This window comes from Aspergillus oryzae, chromosome 7 (genome assembly GCF_000184455.2).
Source record: "Aspergillus oryzae RIB40 DNA, chromosome 7".
In the NCBI taxonomy this organism is placed as follows: Eukaryota; Fungi; Ascomycota; class Eurotiomycetes; order Eurotiales; family Aspergillaceae; genus Aspergillus; species Aspergillus oryzae.
The window spans coordinates 762,794-782,678 of record NC_036441.1 but is presented as its reverse complement, the minus strand read 5'-3'; the positions used below and the strand labels follow the sequence as shown (position 1 = coordinate 782,678).

Here is a 19,885-nt window from a genome sequence, read left to right as displayed (position 1 = left end):
CTTTCTCATCATGTGATTTATACATATGTTTTACCACCCCAACATACTCTACGTGTTCCTTAAAGAGGGAAAAAAGAACATAAAAACATGTAATTGTAGGTATATACTTTGCTATGTACAGTACAGTTTTACCGATTCATTGATCTAGTAATGCTTATTATGCCCCCCAATATCCATCTACACTGTCTCAATGTACCGCTTAAACTCCCTATTGACTGTTAGTCATTATTCACGTTGCTCACCAGGCTATCCACTTACCAGTCAGTCACAGCCTCTCTCCACACCCGCAACTCATGCTCACGAGTTGCGGTGAAGAAGTCCACAAACTCCCCATCCAGTATCTCGCGTGCAACACTATCAGCAGCGTTGAAGCGCTTCAAAGCTTCTTCAAGAGTGTTTGGCAATAATTCCGGACGAGTGTTATCCTTCTTCATGGCCGACACAGGCGGTACCTTGATCTCCAGCTTCTTTTGTACACCGCGCCAGCCCGCGGCGAGGATAACAGCGAGTGCATAGTGGGGGTGCAAGTCCGCTCCAGGAATACGGACCTCGAATCTCGTCGCGCCAGGCTTACATACCGGTGGTGTAATGAGACGGATCGAGGCCATTCGGTCCTCTAGACCCCAGCTCACATTCACGGGCGCCCAGAAGTTCTCCACTAGCCGTTTGTAGGAGTTGATGGTCGGTGCGAATAGAGGCATGATGTCGGGTAGAGCTTCCAGAAGACCAGCGAGGAATTGGCGGCCCAGATCCGACAGCCCAACTGCATCAGGCCAGGGGGCGTTGTCGTCGGGAGTCTCCCGAGCAAACAGGTTCTTGCCGTCGAGATCGCAAAGCGAAACGTGGATGTGACCGGAGCTGCCTGGTTGACCTTGGATCGGCTTGGCCATGAAACAGGGAGTGATGCCGTGCTCAACACCTATTGATTTCGCCAGTAGCCTTCGACTGTTAGCTTATGTCGGGTAGTAGGGAAGGATTGCCTACTTGAATAAGGATACTCTGTCTGCCATTTCGCGAACGTCGCATACTTTGAGGGCCTGGGAAATAAGCGACACATTCGTTTGATTGCCTGTCAAGGTCACTCACTGCTTCATATACGCCTGGTCCTCCCTCCGTATGCCACCCCTCGATTCCACAGTTTATTTGTGCGCAGGTATTGAAGATGTCGTAAAAATATTTCTTGAACGCCACTGGTCGCGTTGCGCTGTAGGAGAAACTGCCTGCAGTTATAGGGCGCAGAGATCCAGGGGTGTTCTTTTCGAGGAAGGCTGCGATATTCTGGGTTTGGGAGCCGTTGCTGTATCCGTCTTCTGAGGGGGTTTGGAAGTTCATGAACTCCAATTCCACTAATCCCGTTAGAGATAAACTAGGGAATACCAGTATGGATGAGACGCTTACCACCGGCCATTCCCTGACAGTTCTCTGCCGCAAGCTTATCGCATATCAATTTGAGCATATTCCGGCCATCTGCAGAAACAGTTTGACCGTTCTGAATAAACCGCACCAAGAAGAAGGGGATGTCATCCTCCCAGGGTATCCTCCTAAATGTGCTCAAATCTGGAACTGCGATAAAGTCCACATACCCAGAGTCCTTGGGCGCAATGTTGGCATCGGTTGTATAGAGGACATCCTGCATGTCCCAGCCAAAAACTGCAGAGCTGAACCCGAATCCCTTTTCCGCAATGCCTAGGAATTTCTCCTTGGACATGACTTTGCCGCGGAGGATGCCATCGCAGTCAATGCCAGCGACCTTGACTTTGATGTCGTCGGCCAGGAGACTCGACAGGTTCTCTAATGTGACGTTTGTGGCCATTGTTTCTAATTGTTAATTTGCTTCACAGATTGGTTTTGAAAAAGAAACTGGCCAAGGCAGAGCTTTAAAGAATTCCGGAGAGGACTGCGGAGCCACCGAGCCTTGATGCGACGGCTTAGCTCTCATGGCGTAATCTGCCGCATTGACGCCGCTCGAATATCCACTGGTTTCTTCATTGTGCCGCCTCATAAAGAGCGATCGATGCGACATTAACCGCGCCGCAGTTGGAAAAGATTTAGTGTAAGTAAACATTCCGCGGACCGCGCTGCGGGGAAAAAGACCGCGCTTATCGATAAAGCTCACGCCCCACTTACCTTAAATGGCAGGTTGCTCATGGGAAGACGCCTAGTGATTACTGTTGCAATTGTTCTAAGTATAATTGAATGCGCTACTGATATCTAGAGAATCAGAATACACTGGCTCCATTCATCACTTGAGCTATCATGACGCGCATCATCCGAGTTGCTATCCTGGAGACCGACACGCCCATTGACCCCATCCTCGCTCGCTATGGGACCTACGGCGCGATTTTCAATCGTTGGTTGAATACAGGACTCCAAGGGCTTACACTTACTGATACCGAGATTCAAACAACTATTTGGGATGTGGTGAACAAATCTGAATATCCTAAACCGGGGGACTTCGATGCACTCTTGATGACAGGGAGCAGTACGTCTTCTCCGTCACACATCGGATTTTTCTAACAAGTCCAGGACACGATGCGCATGCAGACGTACCATGGATCATCGAGTTGGTGAAGTACGTCCATGACATACACGAGCAGCACAAGAAGCCCATTGTCGGTATATGTTTTGGACACCAGATTGTTGCGCGTGCTCTCGGAGCACGTGTGGGCCGGAACGACGAGGGATGGGAGATCTCGGTCGAGCCATTCCAGTTGACTGATACTGGGAAGCAGCTGTTCTCGAAGGATTCATTGGTAAGTCATTTAAAAGGTGGTTATAGGTCCTAGCTCACCGATATAGGATATACATCAGATGCACCGGGATATTGTTTACGACGTTCCTCGAGGATGCGTGAATCTTGGATCTAGTCCTCGATGCAAGGTGCAAGGACTCTATATGCCACAGCGTGTTCTGGCCTTACAAGGTCATCCGGAGTATGATGAGTTTGTGATGACGGAGGTGATCAACCTTCGACATGCGGTGGGAGTTTTCGATGCCGAGCTCGCTAAAGATGGATTATCAAGAGCCGGGAAACAGCATGATGGTGCGCTCATTGCGAAGATCGCTTGTAAACATATTCTTGGTGAAATATAAATACTGGGTTGTTAGTAATGGAGTTATGAGTATCTAGAAATGCGTCGTAGACTATAGTGTTTCACTAAAATTGTGAACATGATAGGGGTACACTTTGTAAAGTCATGAATATGCTTATAGTGGGCAAGAATTCTGAACGAGACTGCTAGAATTCTGGGGAATCCAAGTGAACTGTTCAAACCCAGTCTAGAGAATTAGTTGGATCCACCATGGAGAATTACCGCGCTCACCCACTTTGGGCAGTCTGTTATCTGTTATCGGAGCGCGCTACTATCGATAACGCTCTACCTATATCTGAGCTGCGCAGCCTACAAACCAACCTTTCAACACCGTAACCTTCTCACCTATCTTGAACCCCGTATACAACATCCAAGATGGTCAATCAAATTCGCACACTCTCCCCTTCCACAAACAAAGTCATTTTCGAGCACCCGGGGACTTCCCTCGACGAAGCTCGAGCTATTGCACAAGCCTCGGAGAATGCCTTCCAGTCCTACAAACAGCTCTCCCTGGCTGATCGGAAGGCCATCATGGTCAAGGCATTGAACATAGTCGATGCAAACAAAGAGACTCTTGCTAATGAGCTCACGGCTCAAATGGGCCGCCCAATCGCCTATTGCACAAAGGAGATTGACACCATGCGCAAACGGGCAGACTACCTCCTCAGTATTGCAGATGACAGCCTGAAGAATCTCCCTGGACAGGCAGAGAGTGGCTTCAGACGGTTCCTCAAGAAGGAACCACTTGGTGTCACTTTGATTTCGACTGCATGGAATGTAAGGCGACATGTTCTGAATTGCATTCAGTATTTAGCCACGAGCTAATAGTCCATAGTATCCGTACTTGATCACAGTGAACACTCTTCTTCCTGCCCTCCTCGCCGGAAACACTGTTCTTCTCCGTCCATCTCCCCAGACTCCCCTCCTCGGCGAACGGCTCGTATCGTATTTCCATGAAGCTGGGCTACCCACCAACGTCCTCCAACTCCTCCACGTCGGCTCGCTCGATGTTCTTGACGAAATCGTCAAGCTTCCTCAGATCAAGCTTGTTTCTTTTACTGGTTCCACGGCCGGTGGACTCCGTCTGCGCGAAGCAACCGCCCGCCGTGTCGTTCCTGTGAATCTCGAACTAGGAGGCAATGACCCAGCCTACGTCAGACCAGATGCAGATATAGCCTATGTCGCCGCACAGATTGTCGACGGGGCTGTCTTTAACTCGGGACAGAGCTGTTGCTCAATTGAACGTGTTTACGTTCACGCTGATATCTACGACAACTTCATTACCGAAGTACAGAAGGAATTGAGCACGTTAGTAGAACTACTTCTAGTTTATCTCAAAATTACATCAAGAAGAACTAATAAAAGTAGTTACAAACTCGGCGACCCAACCGACAAGGCCACCACAACTGGTCCGGTTATCTCCAAGCAGGCTTTGAAGAACATCCAGTCCCACATCGATGATGCACTATCTAAAGGTGCTATTGACGCCACACCTGAAAACACCACATTTACCTCCCTTCCGGCTGAAGGCAACTATATCGCTCCGAAGCTTCTTACTAATGTCACGCATGACATGGTCACCATGCGTGAAGAGACCTTCGGTCCTGTTATCCCTGTTATGAGAGTTTCTTCTGATGAGGAGGCCGTGGCACTCATGAATGATAGCGACTACGGTCTTACGGCTAGTGTCTGGACGAAGGATATCAAGGCTGGAGAGGCTTTGATTGAGAAGATTGATGCGGGTACTGTGTATATCAATCGGTGTGATTACCCGAGTCCGGTATGGTTCCTTTATTTGTCCGTGGTTGTTCGTGGGAGCTTTCATACTGATCGAATTGATATAGGACCTGGCTTGGATTGGATGGAAGAACTCGGGTCTTGGATGTACGTTGGGACCGCACGCGTTTGACGGGTTCTATAAGTTGAAGAGCTTCCATATCAAGGAGGAGCAGACTTAGTGCTAGATACTCCGGAATAATAAAATGTATCAAATAATTTATTCTGAGGATTATAATCAATAGTCTTCCCACCAATCACAAGAAAACACCATTAGGCAGTCAAAAAGTCCATATCAATACAAGGGCCAATCATACAAAGCCCACCAACTAAACCAAAGTCACATATCCAACCTCACATACACTGATATCAACCCCCCAAACTCCTCAAAATCCTCGAAATAAACCCCGTCCGTTCAGGCAACCTCCTCGAGCAAAACTCCCTCCACTCCCAAAATCGATTTGCATCCACACCCCCATCCGTCTCCTTCCACTCCTCCCTCGGCGGATAAGGCGACTTGTCAAAGACCAAACGAGTCCTAAACCTCGGCGAATCACTATACCTCCCCCCAACATCAGACGCGCAAAGGAACTGCCCATTCTCGAGTTTAACCGTATACTCCTTCGGCAGGAATGCCGCATCCGTCAGGAGTTGCTCATTAATGACGAGACGGTTCACCGCATCCCCCAGCGCGGTAATGCGGCGTTTGGTAAGCGTTATCTCAATGTTGAATTGGGTGAGTTGAGAGGGGCGTATTGGGGCATTGGTGGGTAAGTCGATGGGTTGGGAGAGACATTCTGGGTTTTTGGGCTTCCAGTTAAATTCTGCAGCAATTCAGACGACGAGTTCGAGGTGGCAGATTAGCTGTGGGTTTGTTAGTGTTGATATTGGTTTGGGCTGGGAGGGTGGGGGGGGGGGGGGGGGGGGTGTAAAGTGAGGTAGTACTGTGCCTGTGCCGTCTGTGTTGAATTTGATTTGGTTTTCGTATGGGTCCCAGGACCAGGTTTCATCTGTTAGGATGGAGAGGAGTGTGTCGGTCATGGTGGGATTTTGTTCTCGTAAAGATATGAGGTTGTGATGATTGATATTTAGATGTGGAGGAGTTTCGGTAGTTTATATAGGGTAGGTAACCTGAGGGTTTGTGATCCAAATGACCGCTCTGTCCTCATAGCAGCTGCCTAGCTTCTAGCTGACGTCATGTAAAGATTTCAAAGTAGTGCTAGTATGCGATCTGACATAAAGAGAACTAAGAAGCGTCAGCAGAAGAAAAGTGGCTAGACTTCGTCCTTGAGACTATACTCCATGGGCTTATTCTGGGGCCGCCGAACGGAGCCAGCACTACTAGTACAGTACTTTGGTAAAATACGAGTAAATCGAATACTAAAGCTCCCATTAACCCTAGACCTTCTGGTACACACTGTCAGGAGCGAAACGAAAACGAATGGAACAGGATGGAGCAGTGCGGCAGAATTTTGTTATCTTAATAGTAGTTCTCTTCGTCTCACTAGAATCAATCAAGGGGCACCAATTCGATTCAGTCCATCCTTTCGTTAAGGTATTAATATGCGTGTTTAGGGACCGATACGGGCGATTCTCCACAACACTCGAGCCCTAACACACAGTCAAGAGAGCTCCAAACTCACAAGCAACCCCTTGAATAATGCTTGCTCTATGGAATACAGTATCTCCTTGTCCTAGTGATGAAGCAATGAGTTCCCTGTGTACACCTATAGTTTCGTATCACTCCTACAGTTTGGTACTCGTGGTCCCTACGCGTTCCTAATTGGCAGGTTTAGGTTTTCATCCCTACCAAATCAGACCTGCGAGTGTATAGGGATATATGTGCATCATTAGGACCCAGCGCGCAACCGCATTTCGCTAACAAGAACCGCTCGTGCGTCAAATAGATCAGATTTAGCAGACACTAACGAGTAGACAGAATTTGACCTACGGCAATTTGAAGATCTCTCTCTCACTGCTACACGGTTCGCTTAATGACTGCATAATGTATGTATCCCTAAAGGTAGCGGTGAAGAGAAGCTGCTTAAGTAGGTGTCATAAACATTGGCATTTGCATCATTGGCCTACAGAACTGCATTCAGAGAAAACAACCGAAAGTTTATTGAATAGCTCTGGGTGAATTTGTGAGCGGATTAAGGAGTAAAGGAGGCATCTCGCTGCACCATACTAATTGGGCTGGAAACTTTAGAGCCACGAATATCATTTCCGTGAGAACGACTTGTGGTGGTGAATTTGGATTCGTGCTAGCAACCCTTGCTCTAGTATTGCGCTTCTTTGGTTTGCATAATGGAGGAAATAGATTCGGGATATAGGAAAAGACTGTGGGCTGGAGACCAAATACAAAACAAGTGAAGGGGTAGAGATGAGAGACAGGACAGCCAGTAGTCTGCGAATTAAAAGCAAATCATACGAGAGAGGGAATATCTCAGAATCAACCTGATCTCGGGGTGACCACCCTTATATCTTGATTGGGGAGGGTGAGATAGAACAGAGAGAAAGGAAGGCCTGAGGAGGAAGATAACAACACCAGAAAGCACAGCATCTGTCTGGTCGAGCTTTTCCTGGAACTTTAGGAAACATCATGGTTGTAGTAGCCACCATGAGTAGATTACTTGTCAAGATCCTCGGGGGTCTCAGCGGTACGTTTGTAGCCGGTATAGTAGAATCGTTTGTCAAGATCCTCGGGGGTCTCAGCGGTACGTTTGTAGCCGGTATAGTAGAATCGTTTGTCAAGATCCTCGGGGGCCTCAGCGGTGCGTTTGTAGCCGGTATAGTAGAATCGTTTGTCAAGATCCTCGGGGGCCTCAGCGGTGCGTTTGTAGCCGGTATAGTAGAATCGTTTGTCAAGATCCTCGGGGGCCTCAGCGGTGCGTTTGTAGCCGGTATAGTAGAATCGTTTATCAAGATCCTCGGGGGCCTCAGCGGTGCGTTTGTAGCCGGTATAGTAGAATCGTTTATCAAGATCCTCGGGGGTCTCAGGGGTTGCAGGGGTCGCATCAAGCTCCTCGGGGTTAACTACCTTGTGCTCCATTGCGGTGGCCATTGTCGCATCTATGGGCTTAGATCCGTCGTCGGAGATCACATCATTTTGAAGTGGAAGAGCAGAGACAAAGCTCGATGCCGACAACAGTACAGCGATGTAGCGCGAGAGATGCATCTTAACCGAAGATTGATGAAAATGATAAGACTTCGCTAATAGCGAGTGGTTATAGGTTTCTAGAGCAATAGACAAAGGATGATTCGGATTCAAGGAAGAACACTAAGAAAGGGTTTCCTTTCTGATCGACGGCCCTAGAGATGGATGTAGGTATAACAGGGCTCTTTATATATTGAGGCCGCCACAAGGATAGGCAAGTTCATCACCTATACACGCTCAGCGGCAAGGGTTAGGGTCATGTGAGAAAGTAATTTACAGAGAAAGATTCAAATGTAACATGTATATGCAGCTATAGCGTCAATATAGGCTTGGATAAGGACATGCGTCTGGACTATGTAAACTATACATACCAGTGCATTCAGCCAGCCACAAATGACGCTTTCTTGACCGACAATATTTACTTGCTGACCGGTTTTACGGTATCTGCCGCTTGAGACAATTACGGTACAAATGTGACCCGAGCGCTCCTGCTTTTACACCGAGAGCAAGTGTAATGGGCAACATTATTTGTTCTTGTCGGCGTTACTGAAGGCGTCTACCACAAACGTGCCACTACAAGTGTGAATACTAATGACTGCAGTGACTGAGCACTGATGGAAAGAATGAAAATGAAAACCGAATCGTGTAACCAGCACAGCGCATGAATTTGGAAATAAAAGTCTATCACATCTCTGTGAACGTATGGCGCTATATTACGGTGTGAGACATGCAGCTTTATGCGATTAAGTTGCCTAGTGCGTTGAGGCATGTCTTACAAAACCTACCAAAGTGTAACTACCAGTCAGCCAATTCACTCCGGATATGCTGCATGATCTGACTCAATCGAGTCATACGTCAGAGATGAGCAGCTGTTGCGCTAAAGCCCTGAAAGTTGGACAATGGGATGCAAGTGCAAAGGAATCCGATGAGATCGCGGCTGCAAGGGACTTCTTACAAGTCATGAGACCCAGAAACCCTTCTCCGGGCCCTTAGAAGCACTCCAGTTTGCATCTCGCTTTCTGTTTCATTGACTGTTCTTCTTCGATTGGCTGCGTGCGAGTCTTTTAAAGCTTTAGACTACGAGGAGACCTACCCTGCTCACCAAAAGATTCTTTTTATTTCGTTCTTTCTGTCTTTCCACCATACCAAGTACGGAAGCCCTTTAGACAACTTTGCAATATGGAGCCCTTCTCTAAATTTTTCAAGTCGTTTCGCAGATATCACCGATTTCATCCACTTGATTCTTCATCAGCCAGTGATGATGAGCTCGCAGGCAAATATGAAGAACACCTGCTGATGGATGAACGGCTCAAGAGAAAGACAGTAATATTTAAGTCTCGTATCTGGATCCTGTTGACTATAACGAATCTCATTATTCTTGGAATCACTGTGTCTATGATTCTTACCTCTCACTGTCAGCTTTACGCGGGGAAGAATGCGGACTTACGACCAATTTCATGGTGGTGTGAGTTTCTTGTGCCGCTATTCTCGATTGGCGGATATTCCTATGAATGGCTAACATAAAGGTTCATAGCACCAATTCTCGACGCTATTGAAATCCCCACCTACGAGACTACACTCAACGGAACGTTTTTTGCTAAACCAGAGGTGTCGATTGCACGCGAAGAGCCCGGCCCGGAGAACGACGCTGATTGGGAACAATATGAGACCATCCGCACGCACATTGTCTCTCGCGAGGACATCTTGAGGTTGGGAAAGGACCCTGATACTGTGATGCGCTTTGACAATGACTATTGGAGGTTTGGAGACGATGCTTATATGGTTCAGCTGGACGTGATGCATGTGAGTGCTCTGAATAGATATCAGCCGAGATCAAAGTGTTATTGTTCTGCTAACAACCAACGTCGGATTTTCAGCAAATCCACTGCCTGAACATGCTGCGCAAAGCTGCTTTCCACGATTATCCCGGATATGTGCCGACTGGTGCTCATACCGATGCTAACAACACCCACGCGAGCCGGTGGACACACTTGGGCCACTGTGTTGACATTCTGCTGCAAAACATCCAGTGCAATGCTAACACCGAGGTAATCACCTTGGCCTGGGTGGAAGGTCGCACACAGCCGTGGCCTGACTTTAGTGTTAATCGCAAATGTAGAGATTTCGAAGCCATATACAAGTGGCAACTAGAGAATTCTGTGGATGCTGGAAAGTTTGACCGTATGCCAATCCCCCACGATGCCTATGTGTGGCCTGCACCTTGGGAGAACCGGGAGTCGGAACTTGGGGAGAAATTGGGTAAACATCAAAAGCAAGAGGGGGTTCTGGGGCAGGCTGGACACCAACATACGAAAAGGCACGAATAGCTCCCATATTGCAGAAGCGTAATACGTCCGACTTGGTTGAGTGATATTGAACTTAAATGGAGCTGTATTGAAGCTTGATTCCAGTATTGCCTTTCATTGCTGTCTATCTGTATTGTACTGTGACCTAGTAGGCAATTAATCAACCGTGAAGAATGCAAGGTTAGATAATATTATGTCGTGGCCTGTCGTGAATTTTCTTTCCTGCCCTCGGAAGAGCAAGCAGAAAACGGTATACAGTAAAGTTGAGGAGCGGTGAGAGATTATGGTCCGTCCTGTCCTTGCAAGCTGCAGACCGGTCCACCCCTTACATGGGCCACGAAGTCGCAGCCATTTAACTACTATTGAAATAGATCAAGCATAGTGAACCTTGTACATATGTACTTCCTCGATCTGCATCAACTGCAGTAAATGGTAACAAGGTATTGCCAGGTAATGGTAATACTGCCGGCTCGGTTTCTGAATCAGTGCCCAAGAGCTCTTTTTATTAGTTCAGCCCGCACACAACTTGCAAAGTCTCAATTAATCCCATCTTGAAACTAGACTTGGCTGATCTGTACTCATTGAAATATCCATAATGGCTTCCCCTGAACTGGCCTCTCATCACAGTGAGCCCTCGGATGGCGAAGGTGCTCCATTCCTACCAGGAGTAGATGATGAAAGTCCAGAATCACTGAATTCAGATATACCTTTCCAGAAGCATTCCAACCACGGATTGATTATCAAGCTATTCGTGATATACCTAGCCATTGGCATGGGCGGCCCAATGATTCAAAGTCCACTGACGAGAATCGTAGAGTCTATCGCTTGTCGAAATTACTGGAATGCTCATGATCCAAGTCAGCTACCGGGTCCAGAACAGATCTCGGAGGGAATGTGCAAGATTCCCGAAGTGCAAAGAGAGGTAACCACTATCATTGGGTATAGGGAGTTTTTTAATGCTTTCCTGAGTATGTCCTGATCCCAGACCTCCTACTTCGGGTAGTTAATACATTGACAGCTTCGACCTTCGCCCTTCCGTATGGCTTGCTGGCCGATCGTTATGGACGCAAGCTGGCTATCCGCCTGGCTAGTGTCGGGTTCGTGTTCAACTCGGTTTTGTCGTTCGCTCCAATATGGCTTCCAAATATCTTTCCACTGCGTACGATGTGGTTTGGTGCCGTAGGCTGGGTGTTAGGTGGTGGTCCGGTTCTTTTATTCGCCCTTTTCTGGTCCATGATAGCCGATGCGACGGCTGATTCCGAACGAGACACAGTAATCCTTCGCTTTGGGATCGCCACTGTCTCGGCAGGCTTTCTTGCTAACGTTACCAGCTCATTTGTCATGAAATTTGATTCTCGAGTCCCACTCATGACTGGCTGTGGACTGCTTTTCGCCGGGCTACTCGTCGCGAACCTTCTGCCCGAGACATTGAGGAAGAAGTCTCCGGAGACAACCATCTTAGCGGACACCTCCATCTCTCTGACTTCGCTCTTTTTTAGAATCAAGAAGACGATTTGGTCATATCGATTCATCTGCTACAATTACCCAGTGGCAGTAATTCTGCCGGCATTCTTCGTAACCCAACTGGCCGGGGGCTCTGCATTCTTAGTTCAATACATCTCCATACGTTTCCATAGGACTATTGCAGATGCTACTCTCCTCGTGGCGCTTCAACATGCGTTCACAATTCCGGTTTTGTTTTTCATTCTGCCCCAGATATCCGAAAGACTTCGCGCATATATATCAAGATTGCAATCAGACCTCCTGCTAGCACGAATCAGTGTCATGCTCCTCGCCCTTGGACTGTTCGGGATTGGTCTTTCATCCTCCATCAACACTTTGATACCGAGTCTGCTTCTACACGCAGGTGGGGCAGGCTTTGTCCTTATAGCTAGAGGGCTAATTACAGGTCTGGCTAGAAGAGAGGAGACTGCACGTCTCTATACCCTCATCGAGGCAACGCAATCTATAGGCGAAGTGACGGCAAGTCTGTATATTACCAATAGTTTGAACTGGGGACTGGGGAGAGGAGGACTTTGGATTGGGTTGCCCTGGCTGATAGTTAGTTTCTTATTGGCCTTGATAGCACTGGTACTGGGGATTCTGAGACTGCCTCCGCGATCGGAAAACGCCCCCAGTGGTAGCACGCATTAAACGTTCAGCATCCGTGGACAGGATTCAATTTGAGCCCTTGCACATCAAGAGAAGGATGGAATATTGCACACTCGCAGGACTCTCTCTCACATTATTCCCATCTCCCTCCTTTCCTGAGGGCCACGTGTAATATTGAGCTACATAAGCGTGGCCCTTTCTCCATCGGAAAAAGCCACGTCATTGTACGGACTCAACCTTTCAGAATACTAGCTATAACCTCATCCACGTTCCTGACGGGCAGGGAAAGTATCTCGTTCGCACTTGTTTCATAATCTAGATAATCTCCGCCATAGCCACGAACACAAGTGATGTACCTCATCAACATTGGAATGCCAATGAGGCGCCCTTTGGATAGGTGCTCGATTGCAACACGTTTCTGCTCCTCCGCATCCACATAGTCCACGCCCCATTCTGTACCGGTCATCTTCCGCAAGGCCAGAAGTACATCATTTTGGGAAGCTGTCACTGTATCAATGAATAGGTATCTGTTTGAGGTCTTCTCAGGAATTAACAGGGAGTTCTTGACCGCTAGACCGACGGTGGCTCGAGTAGTGGCTGACCAGCGATCCGATCCTTCATTGAGGATGGTGGCGTGTTGCTGGCTGAGGTTGAAGCCCAGGAAGTTCTCGATTGCCCTATCTTCTGTCAGTTCTTTCTAGCCCTTCGGTGATTGAAAGCAGAACAAACACTTCAAGGAACGGCCCTGTCACGAATGCTGTCCATTCAAGCCCGTCGTTCTGCTTCGCTCGCAGGTACTCCACAACCTCCCTCTTTTGTTGGTACATTTGGGGTAACATCTTCGAGGCGTTGCCATTGCGAGTGTCATGGCCAAATTCCGAAGGAATGAAACGTCCAACACCTGCCTTTAGTGCTGCATCGATAAGCGTTTTCTGTCGCTGAATGGCTCCCGTGGTCACGGTTGAGATGACAACGTCCTGGCCTTTGAATGCTTCAACTACTTCCAGCTCGGGATAATAGTCGTCCACGCGGTGCACAGTAATATGGGAAGGGAATTTGGATTTGGATGAAGCTCGGGCTAGAATAGTAACCGTAAAGCGATGGTCATCGTCAAGGGCAGAGACGATGTGATGGCCGAGGTTTCCACCGGCGCCAGCAACAATCACTTTGATAGTCATGGTTTTGCGGAACGGCAAGCATCCACAACCGTAGAGAGTATTTATACAGACAAGGGGATACTAGGGGTGAGATGGATGGGCAAATATCGTTGTCACGAGCTTGACAGACCTACTAGCAAGGGGGCTCGAATGTCCACATCCACGAGTGTTACCACAAAAGAGGACCGCCATTTTCGGGTGACTTCGAGGGGCATGCATGCACTGCCGATCATTGATGCTGGCCATATCATCTGGAAGACAGAAATGGGCGCTTGGCGTCGTTTGTCGTCAGTGACCGACACATCACAGTGGAAAGTAGCCAACAAAAGATGCCCCGAGCCCCTTGCATAACCCTAGCGTCTAGACCATGCAACATACTGCCCTTCTGACTGATTATCTGGGTATTCTTCACCGGAGCTACGTTTTTTCACCTTCCGTTTCGGATTTACTCTCCATATCGTCTAATTCGGCTGTCGTTTCGGGTTCTCAGTTCATCTTCCTATCCCTCAATGGACACAACTAACGTCGGTATTGTATGCCCACCTTATAGCGACAATGCTTTCGGTCCTCGAATAACCACGGCTTGTCGCAGTTTTGATTTTACTCTGTTATTTGAAGATGCCTTCTTCAGTCTGCTACCTGCCGCCCTCTTCTTATTGATTCTACCAGGCAGGGTGCTGTATCTTGCTAGAACATCCGTCAAAGTGCGATCGCATCGACTAACCATCTACAAAATCGTAAGATATCACCTAAGTAGACTTATCAGGTGATACTGACTCTTTGATATGCCAATGGCAGATCTCACTAAGCATTTTACTTATTCTTCATATCGTCTATACAATCCTCCAACGAGAAACTGCCGTTCTACGAACCACACTGTCGACAGCGTCAGAAGTAGTGCAGTCGTTGGCGATTGCGGGATGTATCGTCCTTTCTATCCTAGAAGATCGAAGTCATATCTCCCCATCGTCTTTGCTCAGTCTTTACTTGTCTGTCCTGACAATTCTTGGCATCCCGCGGTTACGCTCACTATCGCTGATACAGACAGAAAATGTTTGCCAAGGCATGTGGACAGCAATATTTATAATCACCGTCCTCGCTGTGATACAACAGTCACTGTGCAAAATCGGGTTCCTGCATACTTGCTACGGTGATATTGGAAGAGAACAGCGTGTGGGATTTTGGAGCAGGAGCTTCTATACCTGGGTGATACCATTGCTTCGACAAGGGTATCGGGATATCCTTGAGGTCGAACAGATTCCGAAGGCTGATACAAGGTTAGACTCGCAATATTCACTACGAAAATTGCAACATGCCTGGGAGAATACAAAACCTAAACACCGACTTGTCAAGGCCGTCTTGCGCGCGTACCTGGACACCCTCCTGTTGGGAGTCCCCTCTCGCTTGGTGTTGAGTGCATTCACCTTCTGCCAGCCTTTTCTTATCAACACCACCATTCATTTGTTTCAGGAGAACGGGGAGGATGTTCGCCTTTATAGTAGGATGCTCATTCTTGCGTTTGCGTTAAATTATGCTGGCATGGCGGTATGAAGATGTCAATCCCCCATATGGTGATTTCACATCAGCTGTTAATTCGACGATACAAGATATCAAGAGCCGTGTATGTACGCCAGACGAACTGCCTCGCCGCCATGGCCCGAGCCGGTCTTATTTCCATCATCTACCAACATACGACCGCCTTAACAAGAAGCGAAGTTCAAGACATCGCAGCCGTCACACTGATGGGGACTGACGTCGAGCGAATATGGATTAGCTTGAAAATCTTGCATGATTGTTGGGCATCGCTACTCGAAGTTGCGGTCGCAATCTACTTGCTAGAGCGCCAGGTCCGAGCAGCGTGTGTAGTACCTGCCATTGTTTCCCTGGGTTAGTACCATTCGCTGTATTCAAAGTAACCTTGCTTTTGCCAAAGGGCTCGCTGATGCAGAGGATGTACCAGTTTGCCTCTGTGGTACATTTCCTATTTCGACCCGCATGGCAACGGCGCAGAGAGCATGGGTCGAGAAAGTTCAAGTCAGGCTTACCGTCACCTCAACGATGCTTGCGAGCATAAAGACCGTTAAAATGCTTGGTTTGACAGATGTTCTCTATTCGATGATATCTAGCCTGCGGCAGATGGAGCTAAATACTTCACAGCGATTTCGAAAACTACTTTTATGGACAGTTTCTCTCTGTAAGGGTGTAAATTCATGCCCTTTGGTGATTTAGCTGATCAGACTCAACAGCTAATATCCCCCTCGACTTTGCCCCCTTTGCAACATTTGGGGTTTATGCGATGATATCTGTGATCAATAATGATAAATCTCTTCTAACTGCCCAGGCCTTTACCTCGCTCTCCCTGATATCTCTAATGACCTCTCCGTTGTTGACGTTTGTGCAAGCCGTTCCACAGCTACTACAATCCCAAGCTTGCTATGACCGAATCGAAGCCTACCTTTCAAGGAATCCTATTACGCTAAATGACCAAGCCTTAGTGCCCAATGTGTTCGAGAAAGCTGCATCAAATAACTCTATCTCCTTATCACCTTGCTCTAGGCATGGAATAGACAAAAACACCCTCATCTCTTTCCGTGGGGCTGACATATCTTGGTCCTCGAAGTCCGAGCCTGTGTTCAAAAATTTCAGTTTAGATATTGGGCAGGGGATTACTATGATCATCGGCCCTGTTGGCTCGGGGAAGTCCACGTTGATTGAAACTATTATTAGAGAGACAATTGTCCAGAAAGGACACATTAACACCAACTTCTCAGATGTCGCGTACTGTGGTCAAACACCATGGATTATGAACAAGAGTATTCGATACAACATCACATGTGAAGACCTGGTGGACGAGGAATGGTACAACCAATGCCTTTCTATATGTTCTCTCAAGAAAGACTTGATGCTCTTCCTGGCGGGTGACATGTACGTCCCTGGAAGCGATGGCAATGGCCTTAGTGGAGGGCAAAAGCAGCGAATAGTAAATTGATCCCCGTGCACTCAGACCTACACACATAGTAACCATAATCGCCCTGGACATAGGCTCTTGCCCGGGCACTCTACTCCAAGCTTCCTGTCGCGGTCTTGGATGATGTTTTCAGCGGCTTGGATCTCGATAATATACGGATGATTTCTGAGCACCTTTTTGGGAAGAATGGCTTTTTCCGAGGAGCAGGAAGGTCGGTCATTCTGGCAACCCATACTAGTATGTCCACTGAATGCATCACTGTTGACGAATTCTATGGGTAACAACGCTTGCAGGTTCTTTACTCTCATTTGCTGATGAAATTATCGTCCTCGACAAGGGCGCAGTCAGCAGTAGAGGATCGTATACTGAGATCTTTTCAGCCGTCCCAAGAGTCGCCCTGCAGTCTCTAGAACAAATCGACGAAGAGGACGTCCATACCACTGACGAGAAAATAAACGCTAACTCCCCGATATCATTGGCAGTTGATAACAAAGCAAATCCCAGGGTTGACCAGCAAGAGCTCGACCTTTCTAGACGCGATGGCACATGGGGTGTCTATAGATTCTATGCCCAAAATGCTGGTCTGTGGACCGCCTGCTGTTTTGTGATCAGTGCCTTCTTGGCAGCGTTAGTAATGACATTTTGCAGTCAGTGGGTCCTGCTTTGCATCTTTCCTCTAACTACTGACCGAAACAATATGCAGCTATCTGGATTCAATGGTGGGCTGACTCCAATGCAAAACATCCTAACGCTGAACTGGGGCGTTACCTTGGGGTATATGCCGTTTTAAGCTTCTTGAATATCACTCTCTATATATGGTCCACCTAGTGAGTCTTTGTCGAAATGGGGAACTATGCCCGGAAAAGACGACTTCCAAGCTAATCAAACATATGTCACTTGCGGCATAGCCTGCTCTTCATCAAGGTGATAAATCATACTGGCGTGGGCCTGCACACAATCCTTCTGAAAACAACACTCAATGCACCCCTTGCCTTCTTTTATCAAACAGACAGTGGCACTACAACAAACAGATTCAACCAAGACATGGATATTATTGATATGAGACTACCATCTGCAGCGGTTGGTTTCATCGGGGGTAAGTAGTGAAATGGTCCTATTTGACTTTTATCGATGAGAGTAACATTTATTGCAGGGTTGGCTCTATGCGTGGTAAAGCTCGTAGTACTGTGCGTGATGGGCAAGTATCTCGCTATCTCCCTACCTTTCTTGATAGGAGCGATCATATTAATCCAAAGGGTCTATCTGCGGACCTGTCGCCAATTACGATTACTTGATATCGAGGCCAAATCACCACTTTACTCTCAATTCCTAGAGACACTGAAAGGGCTATCTGTCATCCGTACGTTCGGGTGGGAAAGCAGGCTTCACCACCTTTTCGAGGAAAACATGAATTATTCCCAAAGACCATTTTATATGCTTCTCAGCGTGCAACAATGGCTTACCATAGTTCTAGATTTAGTTCTAGCTGGGATGGCAGTTATTCTTGTTGCCATAACAACCTCACTTAGAGATAAGTTCACCCCCGGAGAAGTAGGTGTGGCACTTAATCTTGTCTTGACTTTCAATCAATCTCTGGTCCAGACAATTAATTCCTAGACCCAACTGGAGATCTCTATTGGCGCTGTTTCTCGCGTGCAGCAGTTTGCCAAAACACCATCCGAGCGTCGCACCCTTGCAGCAAACGCAGCAGCCAGTCATGGATGGCCTCGTGAGGGTACGGTGGTGTTTGATCGTGTGACTGCAGGCTATGGGTAGGTTTATTGATTCTACGTGAGGACCGAGTTGAGTAACTGTCATAAACAGCCCTAGCAATCCCCCAGTGCTCAGAAATGTGAGTTTGAATATCAAGGCAGGACAAAAGATAGCAATTTGTGGTGCTTCAGGCAGCGGCAAGACATCGCTATTTATGGTCATTCTTCAGATGATAGACAACCAATGTGGCTCGATTTTGGTCGATGGAACATGCCTCAGTGACTTGGACCCAGAGGTGGTTCGGAGCCGTGTCAACGTGATACCCCAGGAACCCTTCTTTCTGCCCGAAACAGTTCGATATAATCTAGATCCGCATGCCAAAGTAACGGATGATAGACTTGAACTTGCGATTCAGAAGGTCGGACTTTGGGACCGAGTGAGTGGCAATGGTGGTCTAAACATGCAGTTGAACCCAAGCACCTGGTCTTCAGGTGAAAGGCAATTACTGGCTCTGGCTAGAGCTCTGGTCCGGGATAGCCCGCTTCTGCTTTTGGATGAAGCGGCAAGTAGGTATGTAGTTGTCTGTGATTTATCCGCGAGGGTGCCATCTGCTATAATCTTGAACTAACGGTCTATATAGTGTTGATGACACCACTGCAACCTTCACACAGCAGATCATCGAGGAGGAATTCCGGGACCATACCATTCTTGCTATTTTACACAGGTTTGCTTGCATCGAGCGCTACGATTATATAGTTGTTCTGGAGAGGGGAGAGGTCGTCGAGTTCGACTCACCTACTGTGTTGCTTGGGAGGGATTCGAAATTTAGGACGCTTTACACTGCAATGGAGAAGGAGGACTAAGCCTGGATTGTTCAGCTCATAACTGTTTGTCTTGTCTCTGTTGATCTACCTAGGGCATTAAACTCTGAGACTAGGTTACTAAACATGATAAATACCAAACACGGTGAGATTCCGAGAATGTTATCAAATCTACATCGCAAGGGGGATAGCATACTAAGCTATATAAGCCATACAAGTGTAGCTAGTTATCCATACGGAAATGTTATATGGACAAGATGGTATACCTGAGGAACGAGGTAACTAGGAGCCTCGTAACTGCATCTAGATACATATAGGACCTGCTAAGTAACCAAGTCCTGCTACTCCCCTGCCAAAAGAGCTATTATACCGCTGTCGGGTACAGTCACTACTCCGTCGCATAGGATGCGACGTACGGAGTACCGCAGAACGATTGCTGGGTGGAGTCTAACCGGATCGAGTAATGTGCTTGAGCGCGCTCCGGGACCGCGCGAGGGGTAACAACAACTGCTGCTGCCCCACGCTTATCTTCGTCTTATCGCAACCGAGGCAATGAGGGGTTGTTCTGCTGTGGATCATTTTCTCTGGTAGGGAATGAAAGGGTCGGTAAGCGCGGTGTGGAGCTGGATTGGTGTTCACCTCACCGCATTGCTGGCTACGTATCGTTCTACCTGGTCGATGCGGGGTCAACTTATAAAAGGGGGTTTCTATCTTTTTGTTTTGTTGTCTACTTGGTAACTGTGTGTATTGTTCTCCGTTTCTGTGAATTTCAATATAGACTGA

General features: G+C 47.6%; 5 protein-coding genes across 5 annotated transcripts; 3 read left to right on the top strand and 2 right to left on the bottom strand.

Annotated features, from left to right (window-relative positions):
- Window positions 1–177: 177 nt before the first annotated feature.
- On the bottom strand, window positions 178–1,813 carry AO090011000308 (glutamine synthetase family protein; the record flags this gene model as incomplete). The annotated part of the gene is made up of 5 exons (XM_001825907.1): window positions 178–208; window positions 259–939; window positions 985–1,037; window positions 1,087–1,346; window positions 1,399–1,813. The coding sequence occupies 5 exons, from the start codon at window positions 1,811–1,813 to the stop codon at window positions 178–180; spliced, it is 1,440 nt and encodes a 479-aa protein (XP_001825959.1).
- A 443-nt stretch (window positions 1,814–2,256) lies between these two features.
- AO090011000307 (type 1 glutamine amidotransferase) lies at window positions 2,257–3,201 on the top strand (the record flags this gene model as incomplete). Its single annotated transcript, XM_023232888.1, has 4 exons — window positions 2,257–2,482; window positions 2,545–2,753; window positions 2,800–3,043; window positions 3,179–3,201. 4 exons carry the CDS (start codon window positions 2,257–2,259, stop codon window positions 3,199–3,201), a joined length of 702 nt encoding a protein of 233 aa, XP_023093450.1.
- Window positions 3,202–3,467: 266 nt separating this feature from the next.
- On the top strand, window positions 3,468–5,050 carry AO090011000306 (aldehyde dehydrogenase family protein; the record flags this gene model as incomplete). Its single annotated transcript, XM_023232887.1, has 3 exons — window positions 3,468–3,869; window positions 3,928–4,872; window positions 4,937–5,050. The coding sequence occupies 3 exons, from the start codon at window positions 3,468–3,470 to the stop codon at window positions 5,048–5,050; spliced, it is 1,461 nt and encodes a 486-aa protein (XP_023093449.1).
- A 7,625-nt stretch (window positions 5,051–12,675) lies between these two features.
- AO090011000304 (isoflavone reductase family protein) lies at window positions 12,676–13,621 on the bottom strand (the record flags this gene model as incomplete). Its single annotated transcript, XM_001825904.1, has 2 exons — window positions 12,676–13,120; window positions 13,173–13,621. The coding sequence occupies 2 exons, from the start codon at window positions 13,619–13,621 to the stop codon at window positions 12,676–12,678; spliced, it is 894 nt and encodes a 297-aa protein (XP_001825956.1).
- A 488-nt stretch (window positions 13,622–14,109) lies between these two features.
- AO090011000303 (uncharacterized protein) lies at window positions 14,110–19,144 on the top strand (the record flags this gene model as incomplete). The annotated part of the gene is made up of 13 exons (XM_023232886.1): window positions 14,110–14,298; window positions 14,354–15,145; window positions 15,208–15,477; window positions 15,551–15,800; window positions 15,847–16,580; window positions 16,643–16,805; window positions 16,862–17,215; window positions 17,272–17,386; window positions 17,477–17,664; window positions 17,722–18,140; window positions 18,186–18,340; window positions 18,399–18,851; window positions 18,922–19,144. 13 exons carry the CDS (start codon window positions 14,110–14,112, stop codon window positions 19,142–19,144), a joined length of 4,305 nt encoding a protein of 1,434 aa, XP_023093448.1.
- Window positions 19,145–19,885: the final 741 nt, after the last annotated feature.